The sequence below is a fragment of the Ischnura elegans genome, chromosome 9, assembly GCF_921293095.1.
Source record: "Ischnura elegans chromosome 9, ioIscEleg1.1, whole genome shotgun sequence".
In the NCBI taxonomy this organism is placed as follows: domain Eukaryota; kingdom Metazoa; phylum Arthropoda; class Insecta; order Odonata; family Coenagrionidae; genus Ischnura; species Ischnura elegans.
In genome coordinates, this window is record NC_060254.1 from 112322887 (window position 1) to 112344058 (window position 21172).

The 21172-nt window shown below is 40.6% G+C and overlaps 1 protein-coding gene across 9 annotated transcripts in view; it reads left to right on the forward strand.

Annotated features, from left to right (window-relative positions):
* Positions 1 to 21172, forward strand: part of LOC124166034 (dystrophin, isoforms A/C/F/G/H-like) — a 957857-nt gene that overhangs the window by 96732 nt on the left and 839953 nt on the right. For 8 of the 9 annotated variants that reach the window (XR_006866384.1, XM_046543612.1, XM_046543613.1 and 5 more), the window contains exon 1: positions 12577 to 12741. The exons of the other annotated variant lie outside the window; for it this stretch is intronic. Coding sequence is in view for 7 of the 8 variants with exons in the window: in XM_046543612.1 (XP_046399568.1) it covers positions 12663 to 12741 (79 nt within the window). In the remaining variant the exon portion in view is untranslated. Of the gene's footprint in view, positions 1 to 12576; positions 12742 to 21172 lie in introns of those variants that run through there. 9 annotated transcript variants of the gene reach the window in all.

Consider the following 21172-nt stretch of genomic DNA (forward strand, 5'->3'; position numbering starts at 1 on the left):
CATCACCATACTCTTTTCAAGATTTAATTCTAACTCCCAAGTACTGCACCAGTCATTTACGGCAATGAGGTCCTTTTGTAATGCTAATCTATCGCTAAGGTCGTAAATTTCACGGTATACCACTACATCATCTGCGAAGAGGCGGATTTTGCTCGTGACCACGGTGGTTATATCGTTAATGTAAAGAAGGAACAAAAGAGGGCCGATAACACTTCCTTGGGGTACGCCTGAGGTAACTTGAATTGTATCCGAGTAATATATAGTTAAATATAATTGTTTTATCATTACAGCAAACTGTATCTGGTTTTCATTTCCTTTGTAGACCCTGTAAGACCTGAATCTCACTGATTTATTCTTTATTAAATTTATTCACTACAAGAGTTCATAAACCCACCGGCAAGTGTTCCCATAGCGTTCAAGAACTACTCAAAACACATTAGCATGTTACATTACGTACATGAACACTCTCGACAGCCTAGACAGGGTGTTCTCAAATGTAAGTAAATGCTGCGAAACGATGAAGGTGGTAACTAACACGGCGTTCATGAACGCTTGGAAACATTGACAAACAGTCGTAAACATAGCTAAACGCTCGGTGAAACGCTCTGCAGAGTGTTTGTGAACACTCCAACGCGTACACATATCCGCTCGAGGACACACTGGGATAGTGTTCTTTGAGTGTTCTTCGCTGTTCATGATTACCTCCATAGTGCGTTCTTAAACAATCTGAAAACGGTCACATTTTCGCCAGGGTAATCATTCATCAATGGTTACTAAGCAGACACCCATTAAACTTTTGAATGAAGAATCCTTCCACCTTGATAAGGTTGTCTATCATGTGAAGGAATCATTTTGGTGTATATTCTTGCAACAATATGCAAAAATGGTATCAATATCTGGAAGGGGACGTCCTATGAATATCGGATTTTGGGACTTATGGATATCCGACGGATGTCCGAGGGAAATCGCCGGATTTTCATCAGATATCCTTGGCCCATCCGCAACGTCCGCATTGGATATTCGTCGAACATCCGTTGGATGTCCATGTGTTGTTAGGGTTGTATACAAATTTGGCTTAACACAATCGTATAAAAATGTATACAATTGTATGCAGGATGTCCTGTATAAAACTGTATACAATTGTATACAAAATGTGTAAATTTTATACAAATTTGGCTTTACACAATTGTATAAAAATGTATACAATTGTATACAGGATGTCCTGTATAAAACTGTATACAATTGTATACAAAATGTGTAAATTTTATACAAATTTGGCTTTACACAATTGTATACATTTTATACAATTGTATACAGGAAATTCTGTATAAAACTGTATACAATTGTATACAAAATGTGTAAATTATATACAAATTTGGCTTTACACAATTGTATAAAAATGTATACAATTGTATAAAATGTATACAATTGTGTAAAATGTATACAATTTTTATACAATTTTATACAATTGTATACATTTTATACAATTGTATAAAATATACACATTTTTATACAATTGTGTAAAGCCAAATTTGTATACAATTAACACATTTTGTATACAATTGTATACAGTTTTATACAGGAAATCCTGTATACAATTGTATACAAATTTTCATTTCATTCATTCAAACCATGCATGCACTGGTTTTGTATATACATTTGCTGGAGCTGCCATCACCTGGAGAAGCCAAAAGCAGAAATGTGTTGCTCTTTCAAGCACTGAATCCGAGTATGTAGCGCTCTCCGAGGGATCTCGAGAAGCTGTATACCTTAGATACCTAGTGTCGGAGTTGTTAGATGTTGTGGAAACTGTAAAAATTTATTGTGACAATCAAAGTGCTATCAAATTGTGCCAAAACCCTGTGTTTCATGCAAGGACGAAACATATTGATGTTCGATATCATTTTAATAGGGAATTAATTGAGAAAAATGTAGTGAATGTGGAATACCTACAAACTGATCTAATGGTGGCAGATATTATGACTAAAAGTCTATGCAAGGTTAAACATTCAAAACTAAAAGACTTTTTGGGACTGACTTGATTTCTTGTTTTGTATAAATTGTTACTTAATTTACTGCTAATGTCCCTAGAGTGAGAGGGAGTGTTGAGTTTACACTCCAGTGGCATTTCGTTCTTCTTTTGTTATGTATCATTCTCTCGTGTACTGCTGTGCACTTCAAGCCTTGTTCTCTGTTCTTGTCTGTCGTCCGAGCAATAAAGACGTGTGTGTTCCACTCGACGTTTGCCTCGTTCTTTCAACAATATGCACAATCATGAGTATGTTTTGTAGCATTTCTAGAAAATATGAGATATTCTCTGTGCGTTTTCTTCCTTTTTAGTGATGCTCAAATGGGTAGACTCCGAGGGCCATCGATTTCTTTATGTACTTAGAGGGAGTCATTCCAAGCAGTAAAATAAGTGTTGCTTTGATACATGAATCGTTTTCGGATATTTTCATCTTACTTTCAAGTTTTCTGCGAGTGGCTGTTGCAATTGTTTTGAGTGACAGCTATAGCTCTATTGGTTTAGTGGTCATCTGCAAATCTTGACTCCCTTTTCTCTCATTCGAAAAACGTCCTTTGGCAACCTTCGCAATTTGTTTTTCACCAATGGAATCAAGCTTCGGATGTCGATATCCACGGAGAAAAAATTAGTATGCTACGATTCATTGACGACATAGCAGTCATAGTCGAGACAGAGAAGAATTTGAAGAAGACTTTGACAAACATGGAAAGGACAATGGCAAGATATTATCTGAAAATCAACAAAAAGAAGACTAAGATATTAGTTTGCAGCAAAAAGAGGAGGCAAAGACAAACATTAACCTAGGGAAGCTTGAAGAGGTGAAAGAGTTTTCTTACCTGGGAAGTCGAATTACCAACGATCTACATCTACATCTACATAATACCCTGCGAGCCACCAGACCAAACACCCCCCTCGCTGCGTCACTGCTTCGCTTCGCTATTTTTATTTAGCTTCATCGGCTTTCATCTACATCTACATCTACAAATTACCCTGCGAGCCACCTCTAGGGTGTTTGGCAGGGGGTGATCAATCACCAGCATGAAGCATGCATTTGGACTCCCACATGCACACCACACCGTCCAAAAAACGTCCCGTATAATAACAAACTATACTACTATATGCTGTTAGAAATAGAATATAGAATAGAAATTCAGAAACATGCATTAAGTTTTACATAGGTTAGTAGGCTACACTACAAGTCATGCAATCTATTTACGAGTTCTATTGCTGCCGTTATAATCTCTTATTGATCGTGGAAAAAATGACATTCGGAATCTGTCTGTTCTACAATCTATCTCTCTTATTTTATTTATATGATCTGATTTTCCGTAGTACGTTGGCGTCCGCAAGATATGGTTAACTTCGTCAGAAAAGACACTGCTCTTGAATTTATCTAAAAGGTGTAGTCTATTTTTCAATCTACGGTCCGACAGAGATTCCCATCCGAGTTTATCTAAGAGGTCAGTTACACTAACAAGACTATCGTAACGACCTTTCACATACCTGGCAGCTCTTCTTTGCACGCGTTCTAACTCTGTCATTAAGCCTTTTTCATGAGGGTTCCAAACACTGGCAGCGTATTCCAAATGTGGTCTAACGAGGGAAAAGTAGCTAATTTCTCTCACTTTGTCGTCGCACTTTCCTAATATTCTTTTAACAAAACCCATTTTACGATTAGCTGGACGCAGCAAGAGAGAAATAGTCAGTAGGATAGCGCAGGTGTAGAGGATTTTCTACAAAAAAGAAGAATCTACTTACAGCTGAGAATACAAGCATAGAAGTAAGGAAACAATTCATCAGATGCTACGTATGGAGTATCTTTCTTTATTGAAGCGAGGCTTGGACGTTGACAGCAGCAGAGAAGTCAAGAGTGGAAGCATTCGAAATGTGGTGCTACCGAATAATGATGAAGGTGAAATGGATCGACCGTGTAAGCAATGAGGAAGTGCTGGGAAAGTGGGAGAAAAAACATGTTTCCTAAAAACCTCAAGGAGAAGACTTAGTTGGCCACATTATGAGGCGTAATGGCCTGATGGAAACAATCTTAGAAGGACAGGTGGAAGGGGAGAAGGGCGAGGGACGGCCCCGAATGAGTTACATAGGAGAGGCAGTAAAAATATCTAAAAGATAGGAAATACGTCGCTATGAAAAGACTAGCGGATAGGAGTGGAGAACTGCGTCAAGTCAATCTTAGGATTGTTAACTAATGATGATGACGCATTTTGTTATGTTAGCAACTCACTTCATCGATTCCAAAATAAATATTTCGAATGCCTCATTTTTATATAAATTTTCCATATAGTTGATGAGTATTTAGGCAATGAATGTTGCCATTGGAGTGGAAATTAATATTGATTTTTATGGCTTCGTTGTCGTCATAAAACTTGGCAACGCATTCATATGAAATATATGCCTCAGCCATCCGCCGTATTTTTATCTAGATTTAACATTTTCTAGACGCCGAGGCCTGTCATCAGCGGAGGAAGTAATACTTTTTTCGATGCTACGCTTAGTTAGGGGTGTGTGTCGCATTTATTTGGTGGGGAACATTCCTCCAGGTCACATTCTGGGGTTGAGGTGCGTTTGGTGGGGACATGGAGCAGGTAGTCCGAAGATGGGCGTGGTACACCCTCCGTAGGGTCCTTAATCCTCAACCCTTTCCTCGACGCGTTCGCCCTCGCTGGCCCGTGTCTTGGACCCTCCCAGCGGGGGGCCTCCCTCCCAAAAAGTGACCGCTATGACTGCAATTTGGAAATCAATCAATCAATCCAATAATCAAAAAATGACTGTTTGCATAGTACTCCTGTCAATCGTGCGATCAAGTACGTCTTTGAAGCGTGATTCTGTGAGGAAAAATAACGATTTTGTTAACTTTGCTAAACACGTGGCTGTAGACCACCGGAAAATGGCAACAGCGCTTTGGAATGGACGAAGTAGCGGGCTGTTTGAATGAGTTACGAGCATGATTTTGCCATCTGGTACCGCTCATTTGCACGCCAAGGCCTCAGTTAATTTACCTTCAGTTCCACATAGTCTCCGATTAGATAACCTGCTTCGAGATAAAGGGTCAATTATTCCCTAAGTCGGATATTGAAGGGTTAAAGCAGTCGAACTACTTCAAAAAGTCAAAAAACACCCGAAAGGTGGATAGGTTGTGTGAGTTTTAAACGGTGACTGCGAGTCCCTTTACGTATTATATTATTATGCAAAATACACCTACCAGGGGTAACAACAACCTTGACCTCTTGGCAGCGAGTGCGAAATCAGAACTGAGGCTGTTATTATTGACCACAAGGCACATATTTCATATCTCATGGTTCATCTACATCTACATAATACCCCGCAAGCTGCCTAAAAGGCGTGTGGAATGCGTTGTCAGGATACCAGCCGTCTACGTTTAAAAAATGAAGTGCTCTACAAAGTTGTGACTAGCATTTATTTAAGTCTTTTATGGTCCGAGGGAAAAACGAATTCCTATATCTATCCGTTCGGCAAAACATCTCTCTTAATTTATCGCTTCTATCGAGCCTAGAAATATAGTTTGTCTGTGATAATTTGTTCAACGTGTCGCCCTTAAAGACATCTATTCTCAATTGTTCAAGCAATCTAAACTTATTGCGCAGCCTACGAGTCTCCAGCGGCTCCCAGCCTAATTCGCTTAACATCTGCGAAACGCTGTCTGTACGTCCGTAGCAGTTTTTGACGAAATGCGCAGCCTTCCTTTGTATTTTATTCAGTTCGCGCATTGAGTCTTTCGGTACCGGATCCCATACACCCGCTGCTCATTCAAGTTGCGGACGTACAATTGCGAAATAGCACCTTTCTTTCACTTGCTCATCCGAAAGTATTCCCACAATACGCTTGACGAATCCTAATGTCTTCCGGGCCATGCCTCAGATATTCCTTAAACGTGTTCCCCACGAGAGGTTCAAGGTTATGGTAACTCGCAGGTACTTCAATTCGTCTGTTGTCTCTAGGTTAATACCATGCACAGAATAAAAATGGTTATAGTTGGTCAAATTCCGCAAGAAATGTACCGACATGCATTTGTTCAGGTTAAGTTAAAATCTAGAAAAAATGCGTCAACTTGTCTTTTCGATTCGCCAGATTTTAAAATATCCTAATGAAATAGCGCAGCTGTGTTTCGCATGATCTACCTTTTCTGAATCCGTGCTGACAGTCATGGAGGAAGTTACGTCTGTCCAAGAAAGTCATGATATTGCTAACGACGATATGCTCAAGTATCTTGCCTATGATCGATGTTATTGAAATTGGACGGTAGTTGCCTGGATCATGTCTGTTTCCCTTTTCAAATATGGGTGTAACGCTTGCCATGTTCCAGTCTAGCGATAACTTTCCTTCTGATAGTGACTTCTTGTCTCGTAGTGTCTCTTCTTGATATCTCTTAGTAAGGAGTGATCTGTGGAGCTAACTCCTTAGTTATTGAGCGTCATGGAGCGTAATTTTCTTTAGCTTCAAGTTTCTTCAATTTATTACATGACGTAATGGACTTTCTGTACACGTTGTATAAATTGCTCTGCTTCCTAAGTTCCCTTCTGAAATCGTTGTTGAATTTATTATTTAATAAATGTATTTTTGATTTTGAATTTCAGTGAACAATTAAAAATATGAATAGTTTCTTTTGCTCTCCCGAAAGGTTGCTATATTTGAGATAATTGTTTTTAGAACCTAGCCATCGCTCTACATAAGCAACAATATAAGTCATCTAATCATTTTGTGAGTTTTAACACTGCCGTTATAGTCTCTATTTGATCGTGGAAAAGAAGATATTCTGAATCAGACTGGTCTACAGCCTATCTCACTTAATTTATTTATATAATCTGATTTTCAGTAGTATGTTGGCGCTCGTAATATATGGCTAACTTCGTCGGAAAATACACTGCTCTTTAATTTATCATATATTATTATAGTATTCTACCGATTAAGGTAGGTTTCCATGGAGTACTAAAGAAGTGATTTGGAAGCCTCACTTTCCGTCGAGCTCTACCTTCTTCAATTCATTGTATGGCTTACTCCCGTTTAATCTATCTAAAAATCCTTTTCTTTTCCTTCCCCCCTCGTTTCCCTAGCATTCTACCCTCTAACACCATTTTCAACATCCCCGCTAAGTATTCGCTCCATCCATACATTCTGACTCCTCCGTACCTCATCTAAAAGCTGTCTCTCCTCGCCAACCATATCCAGCACTTCGTTGTTCCTTTTACTCTCCGTCCATCTTACCTTCTCCATTCTTTTCCATATCCACATCGTATGTGAAGTATGCAACAGTCACCCAAGACTATCGTAATGATTTTTTACGAACCTGGTAGCTCCTCTTTGCACGCGTTCTCTGTTTTTTAAGCATATTTCACGAGGATCCCAAACACTGGCAGCGTATTCTAAATGGAGTCTAATGAGGGAGAAGTAGCTCATTTTTCTCGCAAAAATGAAAAAGACACGTGTAGATCTTTCTTGTGTGAAAATAAAATAAATGCGGGACAATTATAAAAATCGAAAAATGATACAAAGGAAACTCTTCTGGGGGCATCGAATGAATTCAAACGAAAGATAATGGGCAAATATGCCCATTATTTTAGCCCTAAGGCTTTCTGAGAGTAAGAGAGGTACAGGTAAATAGCGTTGTAATAATAACGCTATAGCAAATAATTGTTGAAAACCACATGCCAAACACCCTAGAGGTGGCTCGCAGGGTATTGTGTAGATGTAGATGTAACAAGATTAACAAGAAGTAAAGAATTTTACCGTACCCGGCAGCGCCTCTTTGAATGAATGGTCATTAATGGGGTGCATTTTTGTCAGCACTAAAGATTCCTTATATACAAAGAACTTTACCGCAATTTTATTTCATTTCTCTGGAGAAAATACGTAAAGGGACTCGCAGTCACCGTTTAAAACTCACACAACCTATCCACCTTTCGGGTGTTTTTTGACTTTTTGAAGTAGTTCGACTGCTTTAACCCTTCAATATCCGACTTAGGGAATAATTGACCCTTTATCTCGAAGCAGGTTATCTAATCGGAGACTATGTGGAACTGAAGGTAAATTAACTGAGGCCTTGGCGTGCAAATGAGCGGTACCAGATGGCAAAATCATGCTCGTAACTCATTCAAACAGCCCGCTACTTCGCCCATTCCAAAGCGCTGTTGCCATTTTCCGGTGGTCTACAGCCACGTGTTTAGCAAAGTTAACAAAATCGTTATTTTTCCTCACAGAATCACGCTTCAAAGACGTACTTGATCGCACGATTGACAGGAGTACTATGCAAACAGTCATTTTTTGATTATTGGATTGATTGATTGATTTCCAAATTGCAGTCATAGCGGTCACTTTTTGGGAGGGAGGCCCCCCGCTGGGAGGGTCCAAGACACGGGCCAGCGAGGGCGAACGCGTCGAGGAAAGGGTTGAGGATTAAGGACCCTACGGAGGGTGTACCACGCCCATCTTCGGACTACCTGCTCCATGTCCCCACCAAACGCACCTTAACCCATTCTGGAACATCCAATGTTCGCTGTCACTTCTTTCTACGCTTCTTCATCATTTTTTCAATTTTTGCTCAGCGATAGGTTTTAGGCGCAGCTATTACTTCGGGTCTGTAGACACTGTAGGGTAGGGAAAGGTCTGTAAGGTCTGGAGGGTATAGAAAACTCGCTAAGGTAGGCGAGAGGTGTGGGAGCCCTCCCCCATATATTTTTTAAGATAAATGGTTCAAAATAGTGGGTTTTGCGGCCGTGTGAATGGTTAAATGTGTTTTGTTTGTTACTCATCCGTCCCCCGTTGTAACAAAAGTTTTATAAAAAAAGTTCTCTGAGCTCTTGGGGAGGTTTTAACCCCCAAACACCCCCCTCGCTGCGTCACTGCTTCGCTTCGCTATTTTTATTTAGCTTCATCGGCTTTCATCTACATCTACATCTACAAATTACCCTGCGAGCCACCTCTAGGGTGTTTGGCAGGGGGTGATCAATCACCAGCATGCAGCATGCATTTGGACTCCCACATGCACACCACACCGTCCAAGAAACGTCCCGTATAATAACAAATTATACTACTATATGCTGTTAGAAATAGAATATAGAATAGAAATTCAGAAACATGCAGTAAGTTTTACATAGGTTAGTAGGCTACACTACAAGTCATGCAATCTATTTACGCGCTCCATTGCTGCCGTTATAATCTCTTATTGATCGTGGAAAAAATGACATTCGGAATCTGTCTGTTCTGCAATCTATCTCTCTTATTTTATTTATATGATCTGATCTTCCGTAGTACGTTGGCGTCCGCAAGATATGGTTAACTTCGTCAGAAAAGACACTGCTCTTGAATTTATCTAAAAGGTTTAGTCTATTTTTCAATCTACGGTCCGACAGAGATTCCCATCCGAGTTTATGTAAGAGGTCAGTTACACTAACAAGACTATCGTAACGACCTTTCACATACCTGGCAGCTCTTCTTTGCACGCGTTCTAACTCTGTTATTAAGCCTTTTTCATGAGGGTCCCAAACACTGGCAGCGTATTCCAAATGTGGTCTAACGAGGGAAAAGTAGCTAATTTCTCTCACTTTGTCGTCGCACTTTCCTAATATTCTTTTAACAAAACCCATTTTACGATTAGCTTGACCGGTTATTTCTCGAATATGTTTATTCCACGATAGATCATTATTGAGTCTAACCCCTAGATATTTCACAGATTCAACTGCCTTTAACTGCGCGCCCCGAATGACATAGTTACGCTGTAGGGAGTTATTCTTCTTCCAGAAATTCATTACGACGCATTTTTCCAAATTTAATTCTAACTGCCAAGCATCGCACCAAGCTTGGATAGCAGCAAGGTCATTCGTTAGTTCATCTATATCTTTGCTGGAACGAATTTCTCTGTAAACTACAGCGTCGTCTGCAAATAATCGTAACTTACTCTGCACTACTTCGCCAATGTCGTTTATATAAAGAAGGAATAGGAGTGGGCCAATGACACTACCCTGAGGAACGCCAGAAGTCACTCTAACCTCATTGGAGACTGCACCGTCTAATACTACTCTTTGGACGCGGTCGCTCAAAAATTCTCTAATCCAGGAAATGACATCTTCGTCTAGACCATAAGATTTCAGTTTTAATATTAACTTTCCGTGGGGTACTTTATCAAATGCCTTTTTGAAATCAAGAAAAATCGCGTCTACTGGAATGTTGTCTTCCCCGGAGACTAAAATATCGTGGGCGAAAAGCGCTAACTGAGTTTCGCAAGATCTGCTTTTCCTGAATCCATGTTGATTTCCCATTAATAAGTTTTGCGCGTCTAGGTGTTTCATTACCGAGCTGACTACGATGTGTTCAAGGACTTTGCAAGAGATGGACGTTAAAGATATCGGTCTGTAATTAGATGGCTGTTCCTTGTCTCCACTTTTAAATATAGGCGTTACATTAGCGATTTTCCAGTCATTAGGTACTTCGTGTTGCTTGATGGATTTACTGAATATTAACTGCAAGTAGGGGGCAAGTTCTGAGGCTAGTTCTTTATATACGCGAGAAGGGATTTCGTCTGGACCAGGTGATTTATTTGGACTAAGCGATTTCAATATATTTTCTATTCCGAGCGTACTAATGTCAATAGCTGGCATCTTATGAATACAGGGATTGTCATCGGTCTCGGGTGAGTTTTCGGAAGGCTCCGTGAACACGCTCTTAAAGTAGGAATTTAATAAATTGGCTTTATCGTAACTGCTTGTCAACACATCTCCATTGTCGTTTCTCAGCGAACATACGGTAGATCGTTTACCTTGAACTTCCCTAACATATGACCAAAATGCTTTTGGGTTATCCTGTAACTGCTCTACTAGTGTTTTTCTTTTAAAATTCGTGAACGCATTCCTGAACGCTTCCTTCGTGGCGGCTTTAGTCATCCTATATTTTTTAATTATTAGCTCGCGTTCATTAGCGGATAAATCCGTGCTGACTTTTTTCATTTTAGCATGACACGCTCTCTGTCGCCTCAATGATTTTCTCACTTCCGCGTCGTACCATCTCGGTTCGCTGCCTTCTTTTACTATTTTACTAGGGATGTAGCTATTTATTCCCGAAGTTACGAGCGAAAGAAAAGCTTTCCAAGTATTCTCTACATTTAACTTTAATACTGATTCTTGAAACTCGGGGAAAGCATTTTTCATATGACTCTTAAACCCATCAAAATTAGCTCTTTTAAAAATGAAAACTTTACGCTCTTTTTTAAAGTTTACAGCGGTATTTAGAGAAAACTTTGCAGTTACTACCCTATGGTCACTTATTCCTTCGACAGTGCCAACGTTTATTACCTGATGTGGTATATTTGTCGCTAATAAATCAAGAATATTTTCTCCTCTGTTCGGTGCGGATGCTATTTGAAACAATGAATTAGATGTGAAAGTGTGTAATAAAGCCTCGCAGATCACTTTATCCCTTTATCTTGCGCCTGATAACAAAACAAAAAGTGTTGTTTATCAGGAAGTGCTTGACGCAAGACATTAAACCCGAATGTGTAGGGCACACCGTGGTGCGTTTACGCATGCAGCACGTTTACGCAGTGCATTTTTACCCAACAGAGATACTATAACTGGCGCGCCTAAAGTCATTTTACACAAATGCTGCTTCATAGGGGCTTTTCTTACACGATTTTGAGCATCAGTCAAGCGTCGGTCTGGCGTTGTGTTAACCTTCCCCTTGAACTGGCCAAGTTTATCCAACAGACTTGGACCTAAAAACATTTTTTTACGGTTAATAACACAAATAGCCAACATCTGAATCCGTATAATTTTTATTTCATTAACTGCTTTATGAAACTACAATGCCAAACATTTCTTAATCTAAAACGTAAGAAATTTCATTGAAAAAAATCAGCGTGAACGTGCTCCTATCCGCCCTGTGTAGATTCATTAAAGAAAACGTATTTCTGACAAGCAATTTTGATACTCATTTACGTAGTTTTATTGAATTTCCATCCTTACTTTATTATAATAAATTAATCATGATTGAAAACGATACAGCCGCTCTTGATTATAAACGGTGTAACTAAACTGTAAGTTCATTGATTGATAAGCGGTACGAAGTTCGCCGGGTCAGCTAGTATATTTATAATCAGGCTGATTTGCAGGGCACACTTGCTCACTAACTCAGTGCTTCAACCTGAAGCTTGGTTTGAATGGATAAGGTTCTCGTAGATTAAGTCGTCGGCACACAATCAGGTTAGAGCGATCTCCTCCGTGATTCTTGCTTCGCTTACAAGACACTCCCTTAGCCGCGCATAGTCGCTGCTGTTCTCTAATTGGCGAATAGAACTTCACGTATCCAATGATGGCAAAAGGACACTGGCATCCCACCCGGTGGCGCTATCCCTGATTCCGAATTACCAGTAAATGCTGTCTCTCAGCTTTTTGTCGGGAGAAAGTGTCTCCAACGGGGTTGGGGGGGGGGAGGGTGGTCCCGCCCCTCTTCCCCCCCACCCCCCCGTATCCCCCTGCCTTCCACGAGCCGCGAGACGTGTTCGCTGTGTGTGTGTCGTCGTGGAGACTGAGCGCGACGGACATCGACTGTCGCCGCTGCCGCTGTTGTTGTTGTGGTCGTCGTGGTTGTCATTGGTGCGCATCGGCGCCGCATGGCGGTGGGGGGCGCTGCTGCATTCGGTGGACCCACGGCGGCGGCTCTCATGCAGTTCGTCGCGGGCAACTGGCGGAGTGAGTACCCACGCGGTGTGCCAGCGATCGGATCTCCTTTTTAATCCATCTTACTCGTGAAATTGAATCCATTATTGGCCTAAATAAATATAATCGGCACTGGTGTAGGCAGGAATTTAGGATAGCATTGTTTGCATAACTTCGGGGCTACTGTAATTGTTGTTTCGACTTTTAGGCAGGAATTTAGGATAGCATTGTTTGCATAACTTCGGGGCTACTGTAATTGTTGTTTCGACTTATTTTTACAGTGCGTAGAAGTTAGATAATAGTGTAACATTCCTATTCGTCTGACAGGCTTTGATAACGGTGAAGATGTGAGTGAAAAAAGGTTAGTTTAAAATCTTCGCTGCATCAACGCTTGCTATTTTGACTTCACGGCTTCACTTGTAGGCCTTGCTTCTATTTTTTGTGTTAAAACCATGGATGGATATTAGATCATATAACAGAGTTATTTATGGGGAAAAATTTGAAGTGGTGGCTTTGAAGGTGAGTTGAGAAAGTGGTTTGTTTTGAAACTTAACTGGAAGGACTTTGGCTGTTTAGTAATTTACTACTTTAACTACTGACGTAGGTTTCGGATTATGATGGGGTATTCTAATGCCAAAATGCCTTGAAAATTGTCACGCAGAGCTGAAATTTTGGTGTTTTTATGAAAGCACTGAGTTTGCAATATTGCCGAGAGGAGGATTGGTTTTAATTCTCCAAAAGATTTCCGCAAATTTACGCCAAAGAAGTCTTGCCTGTCCTTGGCATTCCATTTTTGAGAGAAACGATGACAGAATGATTCCTTCGATGGTAATTGCGTCGACTTCCACTTAATTGGACAACCCAATCGGTTTTTAAGTGGTGAAATCAAATTCTGAGAAAACATCTATTGCTCCCGTGATGATCCCTCTTTGCTGTGAATGACGTCGCCCAAATTGTGTGTACTCGGCGAGTGCATCCATTGTTTGCGTGATGGCGTAGATTTACAAATGCATTTGGAATACCACTCACTGCTTGTTGTTGGAAGATTGAATCCGAACCGTGCACTTACTTTGAGTGAATGTCACGTGTTTTTCGACACCTGCGATACTGATGCGTGAGTGTCCGGTGCCTTCGCTTCGCTTTGCATCGGCAGCGCGCAGTGATTGCTCCATCGCCCTCACAACGTTTTCATCGGCTCCGCCCGTTGCCTTCAACTGCTCACGGCCATTTTTGTCTTCATCGGGAATTTCTTTAAGGAGTGTCAGAGGGTGACATGCTCCGTCTGTTATGGGATTCACCGCTGTCATCGGAGTCGCACGATTCCGCAGACATTCCGCGAGAACCTTTCTGAGAAATACTCACATGTGTATGCCGGCAGTTGTCCTTCAAATATCATGGAATATTCTCTCTATCGTTTGAAGCTCTTTCTCTCTTAATTCATTTCAAAATCAGTCTCACGCCGGTGCTCTGACTGAGCCAAATCTCTGTGAATTGTGCCATTCGCTATTTGGCCTGTGCCTGTCCTATCTGAGCGAGAAGACCGTCGTCACTTATGACGTCGCATTCATCGGCTGGAGTTATCGCCGGCATTGCCAAGTGTATCAAGTGTTGTGAGGATTGTCAAAGTGTGTAGTGAGCCTTCTCCCCTCCGTGGATTTCGCGTCAGTTTGATGGCAGCAGCAACATATTGAGGGAATTGGTAATGGCTGTGGCGAGCGGGAATTGAAGAGGGCTCGAACCTAAATGTTCCAGAGATAGATAGTGTTCGGTTTACCCTCCCTTAGTAAACCTGCCGAGAAAGTTCTCTGGTTACCGCCTTATATTGGTTAATCGGTTCAAGTCCCGCGCTTGAAACTGATGTACCAGTGCCACCTTATGCAAACGAGTGCGGGATAAACACTTCCGTGATAATAATCACCAATCATACGCAGTGTGTGTCTGCATAATCACAAGTGAAGGGAGAATAACCCAGCCGGATGATCAGGTGGCCAATTACCCAATGCACTCATTGAATTGACTGCCTCTGTCCGGCGATGTTCACATTATTCTCTCTGACTTAGTCTGGAGAGAACCCTTCTCACTCCCACTATATATTTCTCGGTTTAATTGCCAATTTTCATTTGCCCTTCGTTAATTCAATTATTTAAGGGTCCATTATTCCATTCCAGTTCCTGTCACTGTTTTCCTCGTATTATCGTTTTTTTCTCACGCGTGCATACGTATTTGTGGTAGCCGCTGTTGAAATACTTACTCGCCGCCTTGGTGGATGTTCACAGTTTTTCACTCTGGTAACTCCCAACCTGTATGGAATTCGCTCAATATCTGCCCGATGTTCGCCAGTGGTGCCACGATTAATCGAATAGTTAATTTCTATGAACAAATCGTGACTTTTAAGATAATCGAGCGAAGGTATTGATGGCCCATTTCTGTGCGGTTTTCGTCAGAGTTCTTTCTCTCTCGAATAGTGGAAAGAAATGCGTGGGGGGGGGGGGGTCTCGGAGACCTCTGATTGGTCCGGTCGTCATTCGCGTTGGGCGCATTGAAAATCAATCTCGTGTCTTAAATTGGGTGCACCGTCTCGTCAAATGTGAGTGCTGTCGTTTGCATAGCCCGATGGTTAATTGCCGTAGTTTAAGAAATAAGATTCCCGAATTCCACCATTTAATTCATAGTACGAAGTGTAACGTCATTTTTGGAACAGAAAGTTGGCTAACAGATGATGATTCAGACAATGAGATCTTCCCAAAATCGTTCACTGTTTATCGGAAAGATAGAATTAATCGAGTTGGGGGCGGAGTTTTTATAGCTGTAAAGAATTCAATCGTCAGCCAAGCGATAACCGTAACTGAGACCAGCGTTGAATCTGTGTGGTGTTTAATTAAATGTCCAAAATTCAAAACTATTTTATTATGTTCGTATTACAGACCACCTAACTCAGATATAACGTCAATGTTGGATTTTCAAAATCAAATAAACAGCGTAGCATCCAAGTATCCTGAAAGAAACTTGATTGTGGGTGGAGATTTCAACGTACCTTCTATAGATTGGGAGACTTATAGCTTCATTCCTGGTGGGAGGGATAAAGTGATCTGCGAGGCTTTATTACACACTTTCACATCTAATTCATTGTTTCAAATAGCATCCGCACCAAACAGAGGAGAAAATATTCTTGATTTATTAGCGACAAATATACCACATCAGGTAATAAACGTTGGCACTGTCGAAGGAATAAGTGACCATAGGGTAGTAACTGCAAAGTTTTCTCTAAATACCGCTGTAAACTTTAAAAAAGAGCGTAAAGTTTTCATTTTTAATAGAGCTAATTTTGATGGGTTTAAGAGTCATATGAAAAATGCTTTCCCCGAGTTTCAAGAATCAGTATTAAAGTTAAATGTAGAGAATACTTGGAAAGCTTTTCTTTCGCTCGTAACTTCGGGAATAAATAGCTACATCCCTAGTAAAATAGTAAAAGAAGGCAGCGAACCGAGATGGTACGACGCGGAAGTGAGAAAATCATTGAGGCGACAGAGAGCGTGTCATGCTAAAATGAAAAAAGTCAGCACGGATTTATCCGCTAATGAACGCGAGCTAATAATTAAAAAATATAGGATGACTAAAGCCACCACGAAGGAAGCGTTCAGGAATGCGTTCACGAATTTTAAAAGAAAAACACTAGTAGAGCAGTTACAGGATAACCCAAAAGCATTTTGGTCATATGTTAGGGAAGTTCAAGGTAAACGATCTACCGTATGTTCGCTGAGAAACGACAATGGAGATGTGTTGACAAGCAGTTACGATAAAGCCAATTTATTAAATTCCTACTTTAATAGCGTGTTCACGGAGCCTTCCGAAAACTCACCCGAGACCGATGACAATCCCTGTATTCATAAGATGCCAGCTATTGACATTAGTACGCTCGGAATCGAAAATATATTGAAATCGCTTAGTCCAAATAAATCACCTGGTCCAGACGAAATCCCTTCTCGCGTATATAAAGAACTAGCCTCAGAACTTGCCCCCTACTTGCAGTTAATATTCAGTAAATCCATCAAGCAACACGAAGTACCTAATGACTGGAAAATCGCTAATGTAACGCCTATATTTAAAAGTGGAGACAAGGAACAGCCATCTAATTACAGGCCGATATCTTTAACGTCCATCTCTTGCAAAGTCCTTGAACACATCGTAGTCAGCTCGGTAATGAAACACCTAGACGCGCAAAACTTATTAATGGGAAATCAACATGGATTCAGGAAAAGCAGATCGTGCGAAACTCAGTTAGCGCTTTTCGCCCACGATATTTTAGTCTCCGGGGAAGACAACATTCCAGTAGACGCGATTTTTCTTGATTTCAAAAAGGCATTTGATAAAGTACCCCACGGAAAGTTAATAATAAAACTGAAATCTTATGGTCTAGACGAAGATGTCATTTCCTGGATTAGAGAATTTTTGAGCGACCGCGTCCAAAGAGTAGTATTAGACGGTGCAGTCTCCAATGAGGTTAGAGTGACTTCTGGCGTTCCTCAGGGTAGTGTCATTGGCCCACTCCTATTCCTTCTTTATATAAACGACATTGGCGAAGTAGTGCAGAGTAAGTTACGATTATTTGCAGACGACGCTGTAGTTTACAGAGAAATCCGTTCCAGCAAAGATATAGATGAACTAACGAATGACCTTGCTGCTATCCAAGCTTGGTGCGATGCTTGGCAGTTAGAATTAAATTTGGAAAAATGCGTCGTAATGAATTTCTGGAAGATGAATAACTCCCTACAGCGTAACTATGTCATTCGGGGCACGCAGTTAAAGGCAGTTGAATCTGTGAAATATCTAGGGGTTAGACTCAATAATGATCTATCGTGGAATAAACATATTCGAGAAATAACCGGTCAAGCTAATCGTAAAATGGGTTTTGTTAAAAGAATATTAGGAAAGTGCGACGACAAAGTGAGAGAAATTAGCTACTTTTCCCTCGTTAGACCACATTTGGAATACGCTGCCAGTGTTTGGGACCCTCATGAAAAAGGCTTAATAACAGAGTTAGAACGCGTGCAAAGAAGAGCTGCCAGGTATGTGAAAGGTCGTTACGATAGTCTTGTTAGTGTAACTGACCTCTTAGATAAACTCGGATGGGAATCTCTGTCGGACCGTAGATTGAAAAATAGACTAAACCTTTTTGATAAATTCAAGAGCAGTGTCTTTTCTGACGAAGTTAACCATATCTTGCGGACGCCAACGTACTACGGAAGATCAGATCATATAAATAAAATAAGAGAGATAGATTGCAGAACAGACAGATTCCGAATGTCATTTTTTCCACGATCAATAAGAGATTATAACGGCAGCAATAGAGCGCGTAAATAGATTGCATGACTTGTAGTGTAGCCTACTAACCTATGTAAAACTTACTGCATGTTTCTGAATTTCTATTCTATATTCTATTTCTAACAGCATATAGTAGTATAGTTTGTTATTATACGGGACGTTTCTTGGACGGTGTGGTGTGCATGTGGGAGTCCAAATGCATGCTGCATGCTGGTGATTGATCACCCCCTGCCAAACACCCTAGAGGTGGCTCGCAGGGTAATTTGTAGATGTAGATGTAGATGGCATTTAGAGTATATTCTGTATCGATTTCATGGAAGAATAAATTCTTCATTTTAATGCATTTATCAACGAAAGGAACTTGGAAATAGGCCAATAAATGCATTATTCCACGGCTAAAAAATAATATTAGCGTGCGATGGGAGGCGATCGATTAAGCTGTTGTCACTGTCATGTGGACTTAAAAGATGGACCGAGTAGGTACATAGAAATTATTAATCATCTGATTCTTTATAAGCTAGATAAAATTCCCATCTGCAGTGATTACCCGACCCTTGGTCCCCAGCAGCTCGATTCTGTAATTATCATAAGCCCGTCATTACTGGATTTATGACGTTTCTACCAATCTAAGGTCGCCGGTGCTGCTGGAGCGATTCTGTTACTTTTCGCGGACTTCAGTAACAATTTTCCGCCCGTCAATTCTATCACGTCAATGAGAGCCGGTGAGTCGCGGCAGACCGCTGCTTCGGTTTTTAACGGTGAATTTCTATCGTCATATGAGGTTGTAGTGCTTCTTGATTGTATTATAATCAATGGCAGTGCCAACAGAAAATGCGTTCACAGTTAAGTGTGATGACTCGCTACCTTAATCAAGTGTTACTACACCGAGGCATATGTTTTGGGAAATGTGGGAATGAGGGACAACATGCATTGCGGTGATTCTTGAATCTATAATGTTTAACGGAGTGGAGCAACTTAAACCCAAATTTAAAAAATATGACATTGGGATCATGCTTAGACACACACATATGTATTCATACGCGTCAATCAAGGAGACTTAGCGTGAGTTAGGTCAAGAACAAAGATGAAACCTTTTTCTTTGAAAGTAGACAATTAGGTAGGAATATGTTTGAAGGGTTTTGTCCATGTACGCCAAAAAAAAGCATTAAAAAAATATAAATACGGTCACGTCAAATTTAGTTTAAAAATTTCGCTCATTTTTAACAATGTTGGTCTAGCCTAGTGGTAGCTTATTGCGATCAAGGTTCGGGGCTCGGAGAAGGTAAATGTTTTCCAGGCTGCCACATTGTCCCCACTTTGTTATCTGTTCCGTGTTCGTTAGATTTATTGGTTTCAGAGGTTTTATATTTTGTTACCAGACGGGTTTTTGAGAATAAGCACTAAGAACTAAATAAAATTGATGTCGCTATCTATCCCTTATATGTGTCCCGGTGTATTATTAATACGCATGTTATTTTATTTAGTCATAGCATCATCTAAATAAATTAAAATTAAGACATAGGATCTGTTTTGTTAACATTTGTAAATTGTTTCACATTCATCGCAAGGATGAATGTATCCTAGGTGGACAAATGCGTTTATAATGACGCCAATACTCAGGCTAAACTCGCTCGTCTTAATTTCGAATTTTTTTAGTGAACTTATCCGCTGCATTCATTTGTAAACGGATAAATTTTCCATTGGATATTTTGCAAGTGGTAGGTGAATACTGGCGAACACAATCGCATGCAATTATGATAAGGTGATTAACTGTGGAGGTAAACAGTAATTGTGCTGTTTATTGCGGCGCCTATTCCTCCTATTGCCGTAGTCAAATTAGTTAAAAATGAACACGACAGCCTCAAAATAAAATATTAATATTCCAATATTTCCATGATTTTTATCAATCGTAAAATTGGTCAAGGTGTAGGTACTTCGTGCGAAACATATAAGTCAGGTACTAATTAACACGCAAGAATTTTTAATAAGCGTTCGAATTTCATCTATTTCATAATAGTATTTCATGATAAAAAAAACTTAACTAGTTAAAAACCATGTATCAAAGAGCAATCATGACTTCATGTCGTTCATGAATTCAAAGGAAAAAACATTCCATACGCACTGTTGCGATTCCATAAATAAATAAATAAATTGTACCAGCTCCTGTACAGCAGCAGAAAGTTTACTTCAAGTTTGGCGCCAGCTGCAATGTACACATGTCGAAGGTTCTCATTGGTTCTTCGCCATCACGAAGGTAAGACACTCAGCCTTCCATTGCTCTTGTCAACTGTCAATTGGTCTGCCGTCGTTTGACGCCTCTCGTCAATAGTTAGCTTTTGTCTCGTCATTGACGCTCGCTTACAGAATCGCTCGTAAGCTCCGCCCTTTTACACAGATCTATGGGTGGAGATTACGAGAGAAAGATCTTTGGCTCCAACCGTCAGTTCTCCACCGTGAGGGCTTGCACACGACATAAGCATTTGCCATATGCAGAATCGGGCTGCTGGTCCTTCCCAGCGAGGTTAAAAAAGGTTCCGGCCCGTTAGCCGAACCTGTCTCTCCTCAGTGGGATTCTCTCACGAGGTCCATTGGTCACCGCGAGTCTTCGGTCAGCCATGACGAATCAATCCAAGTGCGATCAACTGGATGATTCCTTCAAAGTCATTATCTCAACTGTCTACATATATGTATACTTACGATCCGTTGTCACTCCGACCGCATGGCCTCATCTGTGGGATTCATTGCAAATTATCCCGAGTCTGCGGAATGTTTTTTTCTTTTGGGACATTAAACGTTTGGTGAAGTTCAGAACCACTCGTCAATCATCGCAGTCGACCCCTAAGTAGGTTGGCTGCCAAGGGTGGATTGAGGCCCTGGTTTGGTGGGGGTTTTATTACTTTCCGTGGCATCAGCAATCATGTGTCTGAAGTCGGGTATGCGTAAATAATTAACTGTTCTTTTACATATTCTTCGGTTATTTTTAAGCATTCTTTGTTAAGCTGGAGAAATGAAAAACCTTTCGATTCTTACAGGCAGTAATCCTACCACGTCCTACCTTCCTACTTCGCCACCGCTTCCTGCTTTGATTTCCTCTCCATTCTTTTGCCCTAAAAAACTCTTTTCCACAATTTAATGATTAATG